The 22,437-nt window shown below is 39.9% G+C and overlaps 2 protein-coding genes and 1 long non-coding RNA gene across 8 annotated transcripts; all 3 read right to left on the bottom strand.

Annotated features, from left to right (window-relative positions):
- Positions 1-115: 115 nt before the first annotated feature.
- Positions 116-10,183, bottom strand: LOC116617795. The gene is made up of 4 exons (XM_048734481.1): positions 10,175-10,183; positions 8,410-8,468; positions 1,842-2,179; positions 116-1,766 (listed from the first exon to the last, which is right to left on the bottom strand). Exons 3-4 carry the CDS (start codon positions 2,169-2,171, stop codon positions 942-944), a joined length of 1,155 nt encoding a protein of 384 aa, XP_048590438.1. The 5' UTR covers positions 2,172-2,179; positions 8,410-8,468; positions 10,175-10,183; the 3' UTR covers positions 116-941.
- Positions 5,666-8,403, bottom strand: LOC116617796. The gene is made up of 2 exons (XR_004295884.2): positions 6,331-8,403; positions 5,666-5,853 (listed from the first exon to the last, which is right to left on the bottom strand). It is a non-coding gene; the product is annotated as an uncharacterized LOC116617796 (long non-coding RNA).
- A 4,137-nt stretch (positions 10,184-14,320) lies between the features above and the next one.
- On the bottom strand, positions 14,321-22,358 carry LOC5511449. 6 transcript variants are annotated; one of them, XM_048733946.1, is made up of 4 exons: positions 21,632-22,358; positions 16,540-21,565; positions 15,282-15,619; positions 14,321-15,207 (listed from the first exon to the last, which is right to left on the bottom strand). In XM_048733946.1, exons 3-4 carry the CDS (start codon positions 15,609-15,611, stop codon positions 14,707-14,709), a joined length of 831 nt encoding a protein of 276 aa, XP_048589903.1. In that variant the 5' UTR covers positions 15,612-15,619; positions 16,540-21,565; positions 21,632-22,358; the 3' UTR covers positions 14,321-14,706. The 6 variants fall into 6 exon arrangements, with proteins under 6 accessions (XP_048589903.1, XP_048589906.1, XP_048589904.1 ...); XM_048733949.1 differs by having other exon boundaries at positions 16,540-21,631; positions 21,830-22,358; XM_048733947.1 differs by having other exon boundaries at positions 16,540-21,895; positions 21,929-22,358.
- Between the last annotated feature and the right edge of the window lie 79 nt (positions 22,359-22,437).

The following is a 22,437-nucleotide window of genomic DNA, read 5'->3' as shown; positions in this document are numbered from 1 at the left end:
TCCTTGTAAATCAATAGTTCATGGCATTTCCTTGTAAAGCAATAGTTCACGGCATTTCCTTGTAAATCAATAGTTCATGGCATTTCCTCGTAAATCAATAGTTCACGGCATTTCCTTGTAAATCAATAGTTCACGGCATTTCCTCGTAAATCAATAGTTCACGGCATTTCCTTGTAAATCAATAGTTCACGGCATTTCCTTGTAAATCAATAGTTCACGGCATTTCCTTGTAAATCAATAGTTCACGGCATTTTTTGTAAATCAATAGTTCACGGCATTTCCTTGTAAATGAATAGTTCACGGCATTTTCTTGTATATCAATAGTTCACGGCATTTCCTTGTAAATGAATAGTTCGTGCTATTTCCTTGTAAATGAATAGTTCATGGTATTTCCTTGTAAATGAATAGTTCATGGCATTTCCTTGTAAATCAATAGATCATGGCATTTCCTTGTAAATCAATAGTTCATGGCATTTCCTTGTAAATCAATAGTTCATGGCATTTTCTTGTAAATCAATAGCTCATGGCATGTCCTTGTAAATCAATAATTTACGGCATTTCCTTGTAAATCAATTTTTTATGGCATTTCCTTGTAAATCAATGTTTTATGGCATTTTCTTGTAAATCAATTTTTTATGGCATTTTCTTGTAAATCAAGAAAATGCCATAAAAAATTGATTTACAAGGAAATGCCGTAAATTATTGATTTACAAATGCTCATAGCATTTCCTTGTAAATCATTTTTTTATGGCATTTTATTGTAAATTAATGTTTTATGGCATTTCCTTGTAAATCAATAGTTCACGGCATTTCCTTGTAAATCAATAGTTCACGGCATTTCCTTGTAAATCAATAGTTCATGGCATTTCCTTGTAAATCAAAAGTTCATTGCATTGCCTTGTAAATCCATAGTTCATGGCATTTCCTTGTAAATCCATAGTTCATGGCATTTCCTGTCCCAACCAATACTCTGTGGTTGAGTCTGGAGAGTCGTAGCCCAGGAATGAATGATAGCCGTCGTTATATTTACCGAAAATCTGCTTACTTGTGCCTTTATATGTGGGTGGAATGAGATCGCAGCCTACGTTAGGGTGGGCGTGAAAATGCCAATTTCCTTTCTTTTGGAAGAGCGCAAGAGTGCAATTCGAGCAGCTATGACCCTCGATGTTCACATATGTCACTGTTTTACAGTAGGATGATTTGTAAATACTCGCCTCATCTATGATGTCCCATGCTGGCAATCGTCCTTCGAGGTAGTCTCGATCAGTTACGTTCTCCCTGGTAAGGAACTTGCATGTAACTCGGTACGACACCGCTGTGGCTTTGATCATCTGCATGGCTGCCCTCGCTAGTCGGTACTTCTCGTGTTGTCCAGGAGTCTCTTGATTGACCGGGTAGTCATCCAAAAAAGACTTTGCTTCAAATTCCACTCTGTGCTTCGCAGCATAGGATTCAATCAAAGTCCATGCTTTATTTGGCGGTGTGAAATCACAGTATCTTTTTACTTCTGTGATATTATCATTTTTGAAGATCGTATAAACACCCCTCGGTGGTTTAGCTGGTGCGTTGTGTGCTTTGTAGAAGTCAAGGCAGGACTTGGGCCAGAAGAATTGCTCGCATCGTTTCCCTGTGGCATTAGTCGGACAATTGCAGAAGAACTTGGTTTTCGGGTGCTCGCACTTCTCTGTGCACGTTCCGCCATTCAGACAGGGGTTGGCGAGACAGCAGCCATTTCTACAGACGGATGGGTACGACAAGGAAGATGCCTAAGGGAAAAAAATAATTCTTAAAACCCTGAAAAAAATCTAATGGAGAAAGGTGATCATTTTTCAAACTCTTACCGAACGGACGACCTTTTGTTTCAGGTCGAAGTATATGTAGTCAGAATTTGGCTTAAGAGTTCTTGAATCCTTGTCTTCCTCCAGTAACTCGCATCCCGTACGTGACACCTGATACGACCTGCAGAGGCACTCATTCGCACACGCCGAGAAGCACCCCTGGGCATGACGGACCGTGCTGAGGTTCTTGAACGAGAACCCAAGCAAATGCTGCCCCTTTATGCCTTCCTTGGCCTTGAAAGCACCTCCGTAGCAAACCCCCTGTGGGCATGTTTGCGCGATCACGTGACCTCGGATAGAGGCGAACACGAGCATGACGGGAAGGATCGACATGATTTCGCCTGAAAATAAACATAGATGAAATACGATAAGGGCTTCCGTGCTTTTTATTAGTTTGAGTAGATAATTCATCATTTTTATTATTTCTCTCTAAAATAATCATTTTTTTTATTTCTCTCTAAACACTGCGGTCTTTAGCCAGTTCAGGAGGAACGTGAATACAATAGCCTGACGTCATCGATGATAACATTAAGGCCTGGTCTCTCTCGCTCTCAACCATATTTACACCAGATTTCAAGATTGCGAATTAGAGAGCGTTTTGTCCATTCGAATCGATTCTGTTTATCGCAGAACTATGTAGGGCAACGAGCAAACTTGTTGACATTGTTTATAGCGGAGCGGAGCTCCATAGGTATAGAAATATGGTATAACTATGCGACTTGGTTTTGTGGTCATCGCGCGGGTACCCTGTGGTGTCACTCGCCAGCCAGCCAGCCAGCCAGTCAGTCAGCCGCGCAACTCCCAGGCCTCACTCGGCCCCGTAATGGCGGCTAAATACAAGCACAGAGCAAGGGAAAAGTTCTTGTCATGCGTTGATTATTTCTTGCCTCAAATTTTGTGACTTAAGGATTAAGTCAACTAGAGGAGATCTACTAACATTCATTCACGCCAACATTTATGTAAGGATATGTCTGGTTTTTGCTAGTAAATTTAAGTAAGTAATAGTCCACATGAAAATGCGAACAAAACCACAAGAAAGCGACAAAATGCAAGGTGAGTTTCAGACGACGATTTCTTTTGTCTATCGGGCTTTTTGTTGTCCTTTTTGTTTGCTTTGAGAATGAGCATAACATCTTTTGTTTTGACATTCTTTGTTCTATCTTTATTCTTGATTCTGTTGAAATATTTCATAAAGGCTAACCAATATCGTGTTGCATTTGTCATATACTGGTAAAGAAGACCGTTCTTGTCTTTATATCCTGTGCTCTTAGTCCTAAGAAGATACATATCCTTAGAAGATACAGCAACTTTTTCAACTTACAAGAGAAATTTTTCTTACCGAGGAGAAAAACAAAACAAAATTCAACCCCTGTTGCCAATATGTATTGTTATTGTCTGCATCTTACATCTCATGTGTTTATTATTTTTTCAAATATTTGTGGAAATTAGTCAGATTATAAATGTCTTGATGAAAAGATTGTTTTGAAAGAAATGTTACTCTTTTATGAACCAGGGACTACGTACCTGAGGGCCAAGATGAATGCTAAAGACTGGAAGACATGAGAATTGAAAACCATGTCTTGAAAGACATGTCTGAAAGACAGTAGGGAGTTCTTATTCACTAGTCATTTGATACCCCCACACACATGGTCCCAGGAAAGGGTGGGGGATTAGACCTTAATAAAAGTCTGTTTCCAAGTTAAGAGTCAAAAACAGTCAATACCACCACCCCTCTTGATATATTCTGGTTAAAAAGTAATCTAAAACCCCACATTAACCCCTGACTTCCCCAGGACCATAAGGGAGGGGGTTAAAAGGACTAGGGCATTACTATGTGATTCAGCAGTACACACTCAATAGGTTTTTTTAGAACAAGATACTTATATTATATAAAACTAAAAACATAATTTTGCTTTTTAAACAATAAATCTGTAACGAAAACAGTTTTCTATGAACCTAAAGATAATGGGAAAGGGGATATTTTAGGAAAGTACAGAATATAATTATCACATTATTGTTATTATATTTTCTTTTCAAACATTTAAAGAAGAGTCATATTTCTTTTTTTTCCTTCTCCCTGTTGACTATTTTTATGCAATTGATGCTCTTTGCTATTTCCCCTCTACACCAAAAATAAATTAATGAACAGATTTGATTTTTAAATTAGAAATTTTCATTTAGTACTTTCACTTATATCTTCTTTTTAGGGTTTCCTTTCCAAGTCTCTTTTCCATTACATTTATTTTAAAGGTTTAGATTTATTTCATTGGAATGGTTGGATCCAGGGTTTCTAAAAACACCAAAATATAATGCATTACTGGATGTATATTTGTAGATATTAAACCCCATGGGGATGGAAAATCACCACTTAAAATGGTACATTAAAACTTCAGTATTGCATCTTGTCTAAAATTGTGTCTGACACTATATTCTATCTTTGAAATCCTGTTTCATCCATTACTTGTTCTTCGCAAGGACAAAGCTTGTCAGAATGTAGCTTTACAAAATGTACATTTAATGGAACTTTTATTAAGGGGAAGGGTTTTTTAGGGCAAGATACTTAAACTTTATAACACTAGCAACAACCTTGTTCTTTTTCAATAATAGAATTCACATAGCTTGGATAGCATAGACATGGCATCTTTAGAAGCCTGTGGTGGTGAAAGGGTTAAGATAATGGAAAAGGGGAAATGTCAAGAAATGCTCAATCAAATTATTTTCATTACTGTTATATTTTTTTCAACAAACCTTTCAAGTTGAGTCAATTCCCTTTATATCTCCTCCCCCATCGACTATTTTTTAGTCAATTGATATTCTTTGCTTCATCTCTACCCCAAACATAGACCAATGAAAGGGTTTGGTTTGAAATTAGAAGTTAGCATTTTAGCACTGTCAGTGATGCCTTAGATGTTTTTTTTAGGATTTGCTTCCAAAGTCAATCTGTTTTTTCTTCATTGCATTCATTTTAGAGTAGGCCACCAACAACAAGGCCACTATATGGTAAATGGTGGGTGCACCAATATGTAATGCATGAAAGGAGATATATTTTTGGATTTTAATTTCCAGACATTTTTCTGAATATTCGGTCCAATAAAGGAGAGAATCGCCACTAAATCAATACATAAAAATTACAGTATGGCATCTAAACAGTCTAAATATATTATTTCAAATCTGTGGAATGCTGTTACATCCATGACCTATTCTGCACAAGGGCAAAGCTTGTCGGAGTATTGTTTTGATTAAAAAAATATATTTATAAACTTCTATGATGGGACATAAGAATTTACCATTAGACTCTTGACAACTTTGACAGCCGTATTCACACCAGGAATTGTGTTTGTTAACTTTGATGTACTGCATAATTTAAATTATTGAATAAGGCCTGGATCCATTTGGTTGGTACAATAAATAAATCTCAGTAAAGAGCAGGATCCTAGATCCCCCAAAAATACCTCAATCAGTCAACATAGAAGGTGTTCAATGCTGGCTCCGCTTTTAGGCAGTGCCTAAATCTATATATTTAGTAAAGCGATTTGAACAACCTATACGCACTACTACATTCCGAGACGATCGGATAAAGTATACTGTGGGGAGAAGTTGGAATCGTGCAAAGATTTGTCATGATATGGGACTTATATAAGTTACCAGTAAAAAGGTAACAACATGGAGTAACTTTGAACATTATTTATTTATTTGGTTAGTATTTTGTATAGCGGATGGAACGGCAACTGCGAGGAGGCTTTTGTTTAGGTTGTCTACTTCGCAAAGTCAATTTGTGTCCCGAATTCAACCGCGATGGTAGTACTCTGCGATTTTCTGTTTCTGTACATGGATGGAATTAGAGCCTTCACGATAAATTTGCTTGGTTCAACATTTTATTGGATATTTCGCTATCTAAAACCCATACAAGCGCTCAACCAAAACGAGAAAGGATTTGTGTTTTTATTGTCTACTCTACAAAATCAACACACTAAAGAGTAAATTTTGCTTTCTTGTTCTTTGTGTTGTCTTGAACCTGCAGATCAACAAAGAAAGTCACATAGTTGGAATTCACGAGACCCTTATATTATAGTAGAGGCATACAAGATGTATCAATGCTCAAATAAATAAAAGTTACAATTTTAATGTTTCCTTGGTATCATCGACCGATCATCGTCGACCATTCCGATGCTCTGTCTTTGGCAATTCTTGGCACATTTTAACCATTTTAACACTATAAAGAGACTATAAAGACTGTATTTCAAATTACACACACGGTAGGTAAGGTGAAACACAGGCTTCATCTCACTTCACACAACTGCTCTGATAACTCTATCGCGTAGATGAATAACAGAGACGTTGCTTCTCAGAGATGTGCACTTTTTACTAGAGATGTGCACCTCACCAAATTTGGCGAGGGCATAGATTATTTATCACACAACCGGGGAAATAGTCTTATCACTGAAAAAAATACATAAGCAAGCTAAAATCAAGGTCCATTATGTGTACCTACCACATTCCTCTTCCAATATGGCGGACAAGACAGTCGGTGCGCTATCGTTGAACTTCGATAAATAGATATTTATTTGGTAACTCTGGCCGTGTTTCACGTCGATCTACTCCTCTAACCTTCCTCTATCTTACGCAACAATCAGCTCACGGATGTAGAGCACGGGCGCGAAAAAAAAAAAAAACAGCTTTTCCGGTCTGCGGTAGTTTTCCAGCACGACTGATGCGTGACCTCGGTGAGACAATAGAAATGATTGCGTTACGCGTTCCTCCTGAACCGGCTGAAGACCGCACTGCTAAAAGAATGTATTTATGCCGCCATAAATAAGAAATTTTTAGTTGAGGCGTGGCTGTGCCCAATTTTTTCCTTAATGTTTCTATATTGTGCCCCAGCCCAATATTTCGAGGCTTGCTAGAGCAGTACACCTTCAAACAAATGTCGTTTTATATAAGTATCGGTTTTTATTGGTACGGTGGTTTTTCTTGCAGACCGTCTTGTTTCAAAATGTAATCAATACAAAAAATAGTGGTTGATTTAGAAAGGATGCTATTTTTGTTTGATTTATTGATCAGTATATGTGTTAAAAACAATATATAAATTTCTTAAATGGCTACGATGGTACGCGCGATCTGATTGGCTGTTTAGCGGGCTGCTGGAGCCCTACAATTGGCAGTTTTGGATATTTTTTTTTTCGCAGCGGGCTTTGTTTACATAGACGAGTTAGTTTGCGAATTTCTCTAAAACAATACCAACCAAATAATATTGGTTGGAGGGATTTCAGTCTTTTATAATCTAGTAAAGATTTTGAGACAAGTGTACCACACAATATAAGCAACCAGTCATAGTTATGAAATTAAACTATACCCATACGTAAATAATTTATTTTTGAATTCTACGCTAATTTTCCAGTTATGTATTACCAGTTTTTAATAATAGGCATCATTTTTAACCACTCGGTTGTTCCGATTATATATGTTTTTTTTCTTTTTTTTTTTCGAATGAAAAACCAAACTTGATAATGGCCGATATCGAGTAGAGGCATTTGGTATTTTGTTTAGATGCTAATTATTGTTGACAAAATTGAATACAAGTCATTTTGTTAAGGACTTGCAACCTTTGGCGCAAAAAGGTAAAGCAAAACCATCATGCTTTTGTATGGTTGAACTATAGAATTAACAATTCCACTCGTCTGTTGGACAGGGGGTGTCAATTTTTTAAAATGTGTTCCCTCGTATTTTTACTTATCATTATTTTGAAAATGAGGGAAGACAATTCTAATTTTGCGTTTTGTCCAATTTTTGCCACTGGTTAATAATTTTTCAAATGAAAAAAAATAATTGAATGGATAATTGTTGATGTTTATTTTATTCCGTCACGAATTGGGTTATTCTTGTCATGTTGTTTTTATTTGCATCACAAGAATGATCGTTTTTGTTTAATCCGGGTAATGAAAATCAAGAATTTCGTTTTGTTTTTATACTTTACATGTCATCCCACTCTTGATCGAAGCTCTAAGAAATATATTTTTTTCTAGCCGCTAAAATGTTATTCGGAATCGATGGGAAAATAAGTATAAGAAGCATAGACTTTTTCGCATAATTAGTTAAAACAAAACGGTTAATTAACAAAGCCCATCTTGTACAGTAGGTGAGGTCTGAACGCACAAAAAATACCAATATCCCTTTAATCATGATTACTTTCGTGGCCATTCCCTTGACACATTTACAAGAAACAGTTTCTTTTCATAGGCTCGTGAATGGCTTTCTGTTGGGGATAATTTTATTTTCTCAAACAAACTATAAGAAGTGAAGATATTTCAATGAACGCGCAGAAACCTTCGCTTAAATCATTATCTTACCGCTTGACTCTGTTAAAAAAGTACAAAAATGTTCCTATCTCCACAATGTTCTTTTACACAAATATTTAAAAGGAGTGGGTTTACCGTTGCAAACTAAGGGTTTTTTTTTCGGGAAAGTTTATATAACTTTGTAAAATAACAATAAAATAAAAATATAACTTTGTAAAATAACTTTGTTAAATGACCAAAGAGCAAAGCTCGCACCATTAAGTATTTTCACTCACCAGTAATTGCCCTTAAATATTTCGTGCCTTCTGAAGGGAGTCTGAAGTAGTCCAAATGCCTTTGGTGAGCAAAATCAATCAAAACATAAATGGAGGTCTTTTATATTTTATCATTTCAATAGGGGGCGAATAAAGACTCGAAAGACGTGAACAAACAACGGCACAAGCTATACCAAATTTGAAAGCCAGACGTTAAGACGTATTCTATCTAATACATTTCAGCCGCCGTTATTTTTGTTTTCAAATGACAAGAAAGTTCACTGTATAGCAAGTATACACGGTAAAAATCATGTATCTTCGAGCGCTAAGGCAAAAATAAAGGGTTCTTAATGGGACTTACTTACCCTGGGGTCTGCACGGATACACTGATTCAATGTCAAAAATATATCGTATTTCACGGTGTATTTTGCTTACTCTCGGCAAGAAGCAATTCTCACCCTAAAGCATATATCAGGCATCACGCTGGTTAAATTTCACAATTCAGGAGTCACAGTACCATACCCCGCAGGCATCTCGAGTTTGTTTTTATTTATTTATTTTTTGTGACGTTTTAAGTTTTCTTTTATGAATTGGGCTTCCTGCGGCAAGTTGAACCGGAAACGAAAAGCGAAAGAGGGGAGGGCGCCAAAGGAAGCCCAAAATCGATATTAGCCCTTTTTCCCAATAAAAGGCCCTCGAGACGTCTGTATCTTGCTATTAAATGATAATAATGATGATAAGGAGGACCGGGTGGCAATAGTTAAAGCGGCATTTCGACGTCGTTACAGACCATCTTAACCTCGAGATCACGGAGTTCATTATGGCGCTGAATTATAAATCCTACAACAAGATGACGAGACGACATATAACGCATACCAAGAGAAGACGACATATAACGCATACCAAGAGAAGACGATGTAATGATTAGACGGGAGGACTTCTGTAGACCGGAGTCGTACCTTTATTCTGAGTCAGTGGTATGAAGAGTAATGAGGAATTACAATGCGGTCCTATTTGTAGTAAAACAAGTAGTACGTTTGATTGACAAGCACTGACCACGTGTGCAGAATGCGGTGATTGGACGGTACTTGACAATGCAAACAGTTACATCAGATATCATTAACTCTCGGCAAAATTAGCGATAACAAAGGAAAGCTTTGAAAAGAATTTAAGGATACAAAACGAATGTCCTTTGCTATGAAACTAATGGAGTAGGTAGGAAAGGTCATAAGGTAACTTTGGAGGAACAAATATGTAACTTGTAATCGAAAGTTATTGAATGGAAGGGGAAAGAAGTGGTCGCTCAAGTAGCGTAGGTGTGATGTTTGCTGACTTAGATTAGCATAGATAATCAGATTGCCAACACTGCAGTAGAGCTAAGCACCTCCTACTTGAGTGTGGGCGATCCTACGTGTTGTGCTAATGATACCGACAATTAACGTACGACATCTAAAGGAAACTATATAAACAGAAAACTTGTAAGTTTACCAACTTAATGGAAAGTTGAAGACAGATAAGTACCCAAAACATGGTACGACCCGATAAATGTCATTATGCCACTAATTCTTATAATTAAACGAACATCTCCCTATTCAAGCTAAATCAACAAAAACTAACAATGCCTCAAGAATACTTTCAACCTTGAACAACCCTTTTAGCTAGAGCAAATATCTTAACTTTGTCTATTTGCTTACTACAATTAACAAAATACGGATTCATTCTAACATAACCTATCATAACAACGACATATAACGCATACCAAGAGAAGACGACATATAACGCATACCAAGAGAAGACGACATATAACGCATACAAAGAGAAGTATGACGTCGCCACATACGCACACTGAGGGATTGTCGTCAATTTCCCATTCGTACCTGAGCTTTACAGCATCTCGGAATTCGCCTTTATTCAAGTTGTAGCCCATGTCCTTTAGCGGGAAGACCGTGAGCCAGTTAGAAGCACCTTTCTCAATTGCAAGATCAATAGCTCGTTATGTCTTTTGAGGTAAGGACTCCCTGATTTCAACTCTAGGGGCGCTGCGATCTTGATCGACACCTCGAACTGGGAAGCTGCATCCAGACTTGGATTTATCCAAGCCCCCCCCCCCCCCCCCCCTAGCCGTACTGGAAGTGACACTAGGTCCCCCTCATCCTTTGTGCAGTGCTGGTCTGTGATTGACTTGGATTTATCCAAGCCCCCCCCCCCCCCCCTAGCCGTACTGGAAGTGACACTAGGTTCCCCTCGTCCTTTGTGCAGTGCTGGTCTGTGATTGACTTGGATTTATCCAAGCCCCCCCCCCCCCCCCCCCCCCCCTAGCCGTACTGGAAGTGACACTAGGTTCCTCTCGTCCTTTGTGCAGTGCTGGTCTGTGATTGACTTGGATTTATCCAAGCCCCCCCCCCCTAGCCGTACTGGAAGTGACACTAGGTTCCCCTCATCCTTTGTGCAGTGCTGGTCTGTGATTGACTTGGATTTATCCAAGCCCCCCCCCCTAGCCGTACTGGAAGTGACACTAGGTTCCCCTCGTCCTTTGTGCAGTGCTGGTCTGTGATTGACTTGGATTTATCCAAGCCCCCCCCCCCCCCCCCTAGCCGTACTGGAAGTGACACTAGGTCCCCCTCATCCTTTGTGCAGTGCTGGTCTGTGATTGACTTGGATTTATCCAAGCCCCCCTTACCCCCCCCCCCCCCTAGCCGTACTGGAAGTGACACTAGGTTCCCCTCGTCCTTTGTGCAGTGCTGGTCTGTGATTGACTTGGATTTATCCAAGCCCCCCCCCCCCCCCCCCCCCCCTAGCCGTACTGGAAGTGACACTAGGTTCCTCTCGTCCTTTGTGCAGTGCTGGTCTGTGATTGATGGTATTAGTGCATCTGCAATAGCGTGCTCTAGGGAATCTAATAGATCTTCTATGTCTGGGAGTGTTCTTTAGTATGTCCAGCGATGGCGTAGTCCGAAGGTGAAGGCTGCATAGCACGCCTGTGGGTGTGATGTGGCATACTCGGCCAGCTTTACCACCTGGCTCACCCATTCCTCTACCTTCCCATCGAAGTACTCTTTTAGATAAGCTCGGGAACACAGGGCGGCGCCTAGATGTTTTTGGCCTTGCGTTCAAATGTTAATCGCAGCTCCTCCTTGTCGGATTTTATAATTAGCCAGCACTTTTTGGCGTTAGAGTAGTACCCCAGATCGGGCCCTGCCTCGTTCAACACACCCCACCATCGTTAGATATCTTCCAACGAACCAGCACTGCTTCAGATTGTTTGTAATCCTCAAGCGAGTGATCAGAGGTTGTAGACTGATGGCGTAAATCCCCATCACCAGAGGATCTCCCTGTGTTGTGCCCTCTTCTGAGTTGATCTCTTTTCCTCCGGTTATGAATAATCTAGCTGGTTCTCGATACGTGTTGATTGCGTGCGTTGCAATAGCCGGACAGAGTACTCTCATATTGTTGAATGCATTCGAGGCGTCGACCAGGAGTACGGCATCCATCTCATCGGCTTCGAATATAGAATGCATGGCGTGGACTGCGGCTTCACTTCCACTCTTGGGGCCTGTGCAGACTTGTAACCACCCACTGGCCTCGATCACGTCTTGTTTCGTAACTTCATAGCTGAGCCAGCGCGACCGTAGGCCGCGGGCGGAGCTCCATAGGTATAGAGAAATGGTATAACTATGCGACTTAGTTTTTGTGGTCATCGCGCGGGTACCCTGTGTGTCGCCCCGCTCGCCTGTCCTGTCGCCAACACAAATCACGATAACCTCGCAAAACGTCCCTTCAGTGCAATAATTATGCAAGAATACATTTTTGCACTATCCGAGAATATTTAATATAACCCCGAAAGTTGCAGCAAAACTTACAATTATTTGTTTTTTAGTGTTTTGTATAAAAAACGGGAACCCTGGGGCAGTTTGTTCGCGAGTTTTTGCTCTTGCAACTTGCGGCCGACACAGTAAATATTGTCGAGAGTTTTTTTTCTTTATTATTTTAGTCGTGTCTGAAACTAAAAAAGAAACGCTGGGGATAAACATGAACATCAAAATCTCTACCTACGGGCCAGTTCAACTGTTCAATAATCCTCACCCACGAGATGAACATAAACATCAAAATCTCTACCTACGGGCCAGTTGAACTGTTCAATAATCCTCACCCACGGGATGAACATGAACATCAAAATCTCTACCTACGGGCCAGTTCAACTGTTCAATAATCCTCACCCACGGGATGAACATGAACATCAAAATCTCTACCTACGGGCCAGTTTAACTGTTCAATAATCCTCTCGCTGGGGATGAACATGAACATCAAAATCTCTACCTACTGGCCAGTTTAACTGTTCAATAATCCTCACCCACGGGATGAACATGAACATCAAAATCTCTACCTACGGGCCAGTTCAACTGTTCAATAATCCTCACCCACGGGATGAACATGAACATCAAAATCTCTACCTACGGGCCAGTTGAACTGTTCAATAATCCTCACCCACGGGATGAACATGAACATCAAAATCTCTATCTACGGGCCAGTTTAACTGTTCAATAATCCTCACCCACGGGATGAACATGAACATCAAAATCTCTACCTACGGGCCAGTTTAACTGTTCAATAATCCTCTCGCTGGGGATGAACATGAACATCAAAATCTCTATCTACGGGCCAGTTTAACTGTTCAATAATCCTCACCCACGGGATGAACATGAACATCAAAATCTCTACCTACGGGCCAGTTTAACTGTTCAATAATCCTCACCCACGGGATGAACATGAACATCAAAATCTCTACCTACGGGCCAGTTTAACTGTTCAATAATCCTCACCCACGGGATGAACATGAACATCAAAATCTCTACCTACGGGCCAGTTTAACTGTTCAATAATCCTCTCGCTGGGGATGAACATGAACATAAAAATCTCTACCTACGGGCCAGTTTAACTGTCCAAAACCCCCTGGCCGCACCTCCCGCTAGCCAAGATAATAAGATTTCTATATAAATAAGGCTTTTTAGTAAAAAAAATTCTGGTTATATTTTGTATACAAAGATTAAAAAATCCTGACTAAAATTCGTCTGATGTCTCTCCAAGTCCTCCTGAAAACTCTTAGGAAAGCTCCTGAAAACCTTTTAGAAAACCTCCTGAAAACTCCGAATAAGTACTGTGTGTCTACCCTTCGATCGACTCCACACCTGACTCTTATCTAAAAAACATTAAAAGAACCAATTACAGTCGAGGACAGCTTTAAATCAATAATCAATTGCGAGACAGAACAAAAACAAACAGTCATTTCTGTGTTTATTTACACTATACACGGCAAAAATAATAATGATAATCATCAACTTCATACTACTCCATTGTCGAATCTAGCGATTCATACCCATGAGAGTACTTTGTTTAGAGTAGTGAATAGTTCATGGCATTTCCTTGTAAATGAATAGTTCATGGCATTTCCTTGTAAATCAATAGTTCACGACATTTCCTTGTAAATGAATAGTTCATGGCATTTCCTTGTAAATCAATAGCTCATGGCATTTCCTTGTAAATCAATAGTTCATGGCATTTCCTTGTAAATCAATAGTTCATGGCATTTCCTTGTAAATCAGTAGTTCATGGCATTTCCTTGTAAATCAGTAGTTCATGGCATTTCCTTGTAAATCAATAGCTCATGGCATTTCCTTGTAAATCAATAGTTCATGGCATTTCCTTGTAAATCAGTAGTTCATGGCATTTCCTTGTAAATCAATAGTTCACGGCATTTCCTTGTAAATCAATAGTTCATGGCATTTCCTTGTAAATCGATAGCTCATGGCATTTCCTTGTAAATCAATAGATCACGGCATTTCCTTGTAAATCAATAGTTCATGGAATTTCCTTGTAAATCAATAGTTCATGGCATTTCCTTGTAAATCAATAGTTCACGGCATTTCCTTGTAAATCAATAGTTCACGGCATTTCCTTGTAAATCAATAGTTCATTGCATTTCCTTGTAAATCCATAGTTCATGGCATTTCCTGTCCCAACCAATACTCTGTGGTTGAGCCTGGAGAGTCGTAGCCCAGGAATGAATGATAGCCGTCGTTATACTTACCGAAAATCTGTTTTCTTGTGCTTTTATATGTGGGTGGAATTAGATCGCAGCCTTCGTTAGGGTGGGCGTGAAAATGCCAATTTCCTTTCTTTTGGAAGAGCGCAAGAGTGCAATTCGAGCAACTATGACCCTCGATGTTCACATATGTCACTGTTTTACAGTAGGATGATCTGGAAATACTCGCCTCATCTATGATGTCCCATGCTGACAATCGTCCTTCGAGGTAGTCTCGATCAGTTACGTTCTCCCTGGTAAGGAACTTGCATGTAACTCGGTACGACACCGCTGGCTTTGATCATCTGCATGGCTGCCCTCGCTAGTCGGTACTTCTCGTGTTGTCCAGGAGTCTCTTGATTGACCGGGTAGTCATCCAAAAAAGACTTTGCTTCAAATTCCACTCTGTGCTTCGCAGCATAGGATTCAATCAAAGTCCATGCTTTATTTGGCGGTGTGAAATCACAGTATCTTTTTACTTCTGTGATATTATCATTTTTGAAGATCGTATAAACACCCCTCGGTGGTTTAGCTGGTGCGTTGTGTGCTTTGTAGAAGTCAAGGCAGGACTTGGGCCAGAAGAATTGCTCGCATCGTTTCCCTGTGGCATTAGTCGGACAATTGCAGACGAACTTGGTTTTTGGGTGCTCGCACTTCTCTGTGCACGTTCCGCCATTCAGACAGGGGTTGGCGAGACAGCAGCCATTTCTACAGACGGATGGGTACGACAAGGAAGATGCCTGAGGGAAAAAATAATTGTTAAAACCCTGAAAAGAATCTAATGGAGAAAGGTGATCATTTTTCAAACTCTTACCGAAGGGACGACCTTTTGTTTCAGGTCGAAGTATATGTAGTCAGAATTTGGCTTAAGAGTTCTTGAATCCTTGTCTTCCTCCAGTAACTCGCATCCCGTACTTGACACCTGATACGACCTGCAGAGGCACTCATTCGCACACGCCGAGAAGCACCCCTGGGCATGACGGACCGTGCTGAGGTTCTTGTACGAGAACCCAAGCAAATGCTGCCCCTTTATGCCTTCCTTGGCCTTGAAAACACCTCCGTAGCAAACCCCCTGTGGGCATGTTTGCGCGATCACGTGACCTCGGATAGAGGCGAACACGAGCATGAAGGGAAGTATCGACATGATTTTGCCTGAAAATAAATAAATAAATAAATAAATATAAGAGCAGGATACGCGCCCCCGACCACATCCTCCCCCCCCCCCCACTCGCCCCCAGTCCTCCCGAAAATTTTGGAAATTCTAAAAACTCTACTGTCTATTGTGCGACCTGTTTCCAAACAAGCAGGTACCAGAGAGGCCAAGCGGGGAGGGGGAGATCCCAAGGGGCGTGTTTTTGTGCCGTGCCATATCAACGATAGACCGACGACAACAAGGGTTAGGGTTCCCGTTTATATTAAGGCTTGAGTTTTATTTATCCTCTTTCCTATTCAGGAGCAATGGAAAAGAACGATGCAAAAAGCTCTGCGCAGTAGGGTATTTTCTATATGGCCAAATAAAGCACATACCGAGTTTCACGAGGCGCAGAGGAAAAAAATCGCTCATGAAGAATAAATTCACTTATCTGCTAAATAAACTGCAAAGTTTAACTGTTTTCTTTTTTGAAGTAACTTTGGAGTTTCCAACTACCAATGACTTCTCATTTATGTAACCGACCTATAACAACTGTTAATTAGGAAAGTCATGAAATTTTAATCTCCAATAGTTACAAAGAACGCTCATGAAAATTATAATTTTTTCCCCAAAACCATGTTGAATGTTATTTGTATTAGGCTTAATAAATAACAAAAATTGATAACGAGAAAATTGATTTAAAAAAAATGGTTGATTAAAATAAAGTTGAAAAAACGCTTTCTTGATTGAATCAAAAAATGGTTTTAAATCGTTTTCATTTACAAATATTAGAAGTGTCCATGAATTGTTTTCGCTTCAATTAAAAGATAACGGATTGCTTTGAGCAGGGGCCGGCCTTACTATTTATTTCTGTTAGTAAAACGACTTTTAAGATAAATATAAGACAAATTACAAAAATGAGCCGAATAAAATATCTAACCTTAGCGCTAAATATCTTCTGCTGTTCCAGGTCCCACGTTCCTGCGAAATTAATTTGTTGTATTTCCTTTGTATCGAAATCTTGGCGATCGTGTACAATTCTCGGTGCTGTGTAGGCATCGATGCAAAGGCGCTGTGTAGCCAGTCTCCAGGGTGTTTGTTGTGAGCTCGAGAAACTCCCCGTAGGTCTATATAGATAAACTGCGAGTTCTCTTGGCTCGTTTTCATAAGCTGTTTATACTAATGAGGGCTTAAAGGGGTGGGGGGTAAACATAGTATTTTCCTCCAGGTGATTATGGCCCCTTTCTCATATTCTATGACTTCTATAGCTCAATCTGTATTAACAATGACTTTTGTTAACTTTTTTTATATCTAAACCCAACAATAAATACTCTCAGAGAAGTGATACATTATAATGCTTATACATCTTTAAATGCTACATGAAGGAAATAGTTTGACATGAAATCTGGGTTGAGACAAAGATTTCTTTGTAGGACTTTAATTCGTAATGGCATTGGAGCTGGTATCTAATAAAATCCGACAGTGTGGTAGTTTACCATTTAATCGGAAATTCCGGAATGAGATCCCATTTTTACCGGAATGCCATAAAGATAAGGAACAGTTTCCTATATTCCAGAATTTCTGGGGTGACTCTATACCATTTCCTTCTCTCCCCAGATCTTCTACATTTTGGGGTCCTGGGGAATAGTGGCCGATGGGGGTCTCGGTCAAATATTCTATGGAAAACTGCCAATACCTTTCAAGCAATTCCACATATTCCGAAATTTTTCCGGGGATAGGAATCTTACCATTTACAATATAGCTAGAAGTACCGGAATTTCTGATTAAATGGTAAACAACCTGTATTACAAAAGAAGATCGCCCATGCACGTAAGAAGCGCGAGACATTACAAGAAGATCGCCCATGCAAGTAAGAAGCGTGAGACATTACAAGAAGATCGCCCATGCACGTAAGAAGCACGAGACATTACAAGACGATCGCCCATGCAAGTAAGAAGCGTGAGACATTACAAGAAGATCGCCCATGCAAGTAAGAAGCGCGAGACATAACAAGAAGATCGCCCATGCACGTAAGAAGCGTAAGACATTACAAGAAGATCGCCCATGCACGTAAGAAGCGTAAGACATAACAAGAAGATCGCCCATGCAAGTAAGAAGCGTAAGACATTACAAGAAGATCGCCCATGCACGTAAGAAGCGTAAGACATTACAAGAAGATCGCCCATGCAAGTAAGAAGCGTGAGACATAACAAGAAGATCGCCCATGCAAGTAAGAAGCGTGAGACATAACAAGAAGATCGCCCATGCAAGTAAGAAGCGTGAGACATAACAAGAAGATCGCCCATGCAAGTAAGAAGCGTAAGACATAACAACAAGATCGCCCATGCACGTAAGAAGCGTAAGACATAACAAGAAGATCGCCCATGCAAGTAAGAAGCGTAAGACATTACAAGAAGATCGCCCATGCGAGTAAGAAGCGCGAGACATAACAAGAAGATCGCCGATGCAAGTAAGAAGCGTAAGACATAACAAGAAGATCGCCCATGCAAGTAAGAAGCGTAAGACATTACAAGAAGATCGCCCATGCAAGTAAGAAGCACGAGACATAACAAGAAGATCGCCCATGCAAGTAAGAAGCGTAAGACATAACAAGAAGATCGCCCATGCGAGTAAGAAGCGCGAGACATAACAAGAAGATCGCCCATGCACGTAAGAAGCGTAAGACATAACAAGAAGATCGCCCATGCAAGTAAGAAGCGTAAGACATAACAAGAAGATCGCCCATGCAAGTAAGAAGCTTAAGACATAACAAGAAGATCGCCCATGCAAGTAAGAAGCGCAAGACATTACAAGAAGATCGCCCATGCAAGTAAGAAGCACGAGACATAACAAGAAGATCGCCCATGCAAGTAAGAAGCGTAAGACATTACAAGAAGATCGCCCATGCGAGTAAGAAGCGCGAGACATAACAAGAAGATCGCCCATGCAAGTAAGAAGCGTAAGACATTACAAGAAGATCGCCCATGCAAGTAAGAAGCGCGAGACATAACAAGAAGATCGCCCATGCAAGTAAGAAGCGTAAGACATAACAAGAAGATCGCCCATGCACGTAAGAAGCACGAGACATTACAAGAAGATCGCCCATGCAAGTAAGAAGCGTAAGACATAACAAGAAGATCGCCCATGCAAGTAAGAAGCGCGAGACATTACAAGAAGATCGCCCATGCAAGTAAGAAGCGTAAGACATAACAAGAAGATCGCCCATGCACGTAAGAAGCACGAGACATTACAAGAAGATCGCCCATGCAAGTAAGAAGCGTAAGACATAACAAGAAGATCGCCCATGCAAGTAAGAAGCGCGAGACATTACAAGAAGATCGCCCATGCAAGTAAGAAGCGTAAGACATAACAAGAAGATCGCCCATGCAAGTAAGAAGCGTAAGACATTACAAGAAGATCGCCCATGCACGTAAGAAGCGTAAGACATAACAAGAAGATCGCCCATGCAAGTAAGAAGCGTAAGACATTACAAGAAGATCGCCCATGCACGTAAGAAGCGTAAGACATAACAAGAAGATCGCCCATGCACGTAAGAAGCGTAAGACATAACAAGAAGATCGCCCATGCAAGTAAGAAGCGTAAGACATTACAAGAAGATCGCCCATGCGAGTAAGAAGCGCGAGACATAACAAGAAGATCGCCGATGCAAGTAAGAAGCGTAAGACATAACAAGAAGATCGCCCATGCAAGTAAGAAGCGTAAGACATTACAAGAAGATCGCCCATGCAAGTAAGAAGCGTAAGACATTACAAGAAGATCGCCCATGCAAGTAAGAAGCGCGAGACATAACAAGAAGATCGCCCATGCAAGTAAGAAGCACGAGACATAACAAGAAGATCGCCGATGCAAGTAAGAAGCACGAGACATAACAAGAAGATCGCCCATGCACGTAAGAAGCATAAGACATTACAAGAAGATCGCCCATGCACGTAAGAAGCGTAAGACATTACAAGAAGTTCGCCCATGCAAGTAAGAAGCGTAAGACATTACAAGAAGATCGCCCATGCAAGTAAGAAGCGTGAGACATAACAAGAAGATCGCCCATGCAAGTAAGAAGCGCGAGACATTACAAGAAGATCACCGATCGCTTATCACAAATCGTCTTACCTGCTAAATAATATGCAAAGTTTAACTGTTTCTTTTTTTTTTAGTTTTCAAGTACCAATTACTAATGCCTATCATAGCAACTGTTAATTTATTAATTAGGAAAATTATAAAATATTTATCTCCAATATGTTACAAGCAATGCTAGCGAATATTATCATCTCTTTTCCAAATATTGTTGAATTTTATTAGTTTTAGCTTAACAAATAATAAACGGAGAAAATAGATAAAAACAGTTGATTAAGATAAAGTTGAAGATATGTTTTTTCTTTTTTTTTTTTTTTAAAAAAATTCGAATAATGGACTTTCATCGTATTATAAAAAAAAGTGTTTGCTTTCTGCGAATACCCCCAAAGGTCTCGCTGGCGAACACCACTGCATGGACTTGTTCTTAAAGGCATGAGGGCTGTCATTGGCCTGTGAAATAGTTGCAATCAATTCACTGCCGTAGCAAGCTTTGAAATATTGGAGGGGCAGAATATAGAAACATTAAGAAAATTTTGGGGGCACAGCCACGCCCCTACCGGCCAATTTCTTATAAGTATATTTTTAATATTAGGGGGGGGGGGGCACGTGCCCCCAGTGCTCCACCCCCTGCTATTCAGGCTGACAAACATTAGGCCCATTCGCCACTAATATAGTCTTGTTGTAAAATGTGCCAAAAATTATTAAGACGGTATTCATGAATTAATATTCGTTAGTGTTTCGTTGTGTCGTCATTGACTACAAGGAATCACCTGCTCTAACTATCCTTCGACCCCCTGATCTATCACATCTTTAAAAAATCCAAGAGGAGCCTTTTTCATTAACTATTTTACCAATTCAGACATCATCACCTTCAAACAAATGCCATCGAAAATCATGTGACTCTTATGTGACTCAGGCTTTGGTTATTTTTCTTTGTGCTATTTTAAGAAGGAAACTACAAAATATCCATTAACAAAACATATCATCATTTGATTATATGGCAATATTTAAAATGTATTTAGAATGATAAATATTCCGTGAGCTGTGCGTTCAGGCATTTTCCTTTTCGATATATCAGGGAATCTACAATAGGATCGGCGATTCTACTATCCTTTGGGTCCGTTTCTTTAATGTATCTATTTATAATTCTTGCTTCTTGCTTACTCTTCCAATGCAGATATCTTAAGGCCATTTTTTTCTATTCTTTTTCTTGCTCCGGGCGATTTGTTCTTGCTAGAAGTCATCCAAGCAGGGCTCGGCCTTTTTTCCTGCTACAAGCTTCCCTGCCCAGTAGATGGCCCAGTAATGTTGGTGCTATTTCAACACAATGTCAGGAAATGCAAGGTGGGAGAAGGCAAAAGTTTGATTGAGTTCAAACCTTGGTCATGTATTGGTGTTGATTGAAGTCAAACCTGGCAATCTATTGGTGTTGATTGAAGTCAAACCTGGCAATCTATTGGTGTTCATTGAAGTCAAACCTGGCAATCTATTGGTGTTGATTGAAGTCAAACCTGGCAATCTATTGGTGTTGATTGACGTCAAACCTGGCAATCTATTGGTGTTGATTGACGTCAAACCTGGCAATCTATTGGTATTGATTGAAGTCAAACCTGGCAATCTATTGGTGTTGATTGAAGTCAAACCTGGCAATCTATTGGTGTTGATTGAAGTCAAACCTGGCAATCTATTGGTGTTGATTGAAGTCAAACCTGGCAATCTATTGGTGTTGATTGAAGTCAAACCTGGCCATGTATTGGTGTTGATTGAAGTCAAACCTGGCAATCTATTGGTGTTGATTGAAGTCAAACCTGGCAATCTATTGGTGTTGATTGAAGTCAAACCTGGCAATCTATTGGTGTTGATTGAAGTCAAACCTGGCAATCTATTGGTGTTGATTGAGATCAGTCTTGGTCATGTATTGGTGTTGATTGACGTCAAACCTGGCAATCTATTGGTGTTGATTGAAGTCAAACCTGGCAATCTATTGGTGTTGATTGACGTCAAACCTGGTCATCTATTGGTGTTGATTGAAGTCAAACCTGGCAATCTATTGGTGTTGATTGAAGTCAAACCTGGCAATCTATTGGTGTTGATCGAAGTCAAACCTGGCAATCTATTGGTGTTGATTGAAGTCAAACCTGGCAATCTATTGGTGTTGATTGAAGTCAAACCTGGCAATCTATTGGTGTTGATTGACGTCAAACCTGGTCATGTATTGGTGTTGATTGAAGTCAAACCTGGCAATCTATTGGTGTTGATTGAAGTCAAACCTGGCAATCTATTGGTGTTGATTGAAGTCAAACCTGGCAATCTATTGGTGTTGATTGAAGTCAAACCTGGCAATCTATTGGTGTTGATTGAAGTCAAACCTGGCAATCTATTGGTGTTGATTGAAGTCAAATCTGGCAATCTATTGGTGTTGATTGAAGTCAAACCTGGCAATCTATTGGTGTTGATTGAAGTCAAACCTGGCAATCTATTGGTGTTGATTGAAGTCAAACCTGGCAATCTATTGGTGTTGATTGAAGTCAAACCTGGCAATCTATTGGTGTTGATTGACGTCAAACCTGGTCATCTATTGGTGTTGATTGAAGTCAAACCTGGCAATCTATTGGTGTTGATTGAAGTCAAACCTGGCAATCTATTGGTGTTGATTGAAGTCAAATCTGGCAATCTATTGGTGTTGATTGAAGTCAAACCTGGCAATCTATTGGTGTTGATTGACGTCAAACCTGGCAATCTATTG

Source organism: Nematostella vectensis, chromosome 11, assembly GCF_932526225.1.
Source record: "Nematostella vectensis chromosome 11, jaNemVect1.1, whole genome shotgun sequence".
Lineage (NCBI taxonomy): Eukaryota > Metazoa > Cnidaria > Anthozoa > Actiniaria > Edwardsiidae > Nematostella > Nematostella vectensis.
The sequence above is the reverse complement of the archived record's forward strand: the minus strand, read 5'-3'. Positions and strand labels throughout refer to the sequence as shown.

What these genes read in the sequence shown, in the direction of transcription:
- LOC116617795 (XM_048734481.1), bottom strand. Translation starts at nt 2,171, where the DNA reads ATGTCGATCCTTCCCGTCATGCTCGTGTTCGCCTCTATCCGAGGTCAC. An exon ending in AACAAAAGGTCGTCCGTTCG is followed by an intron (nt 1,767 to 1,841) that starts GTAAGAGTTTGA and finishes TTTTTCCCTTAG; the next exon opens with GCATCTTCCTTGTCGTACCC.
- LOC5511449 (XM_048733945.1), bottom strand. Translation starts at nt 15,611, where the DNA reads ATGTCGATACTTCCCTTCATGCTCGTGTTCGCCTCTATCCGAGGTCAC. An exon ending in AACAAAAGGTCGTCCCTTCG is followed by an intron (nt 15,208 to 15,281) that starts GTAAGAGTTTGA and finishes TTTTTCCCTCAG; the next exon opens with GCATCTTCCTTGTCGTACCC.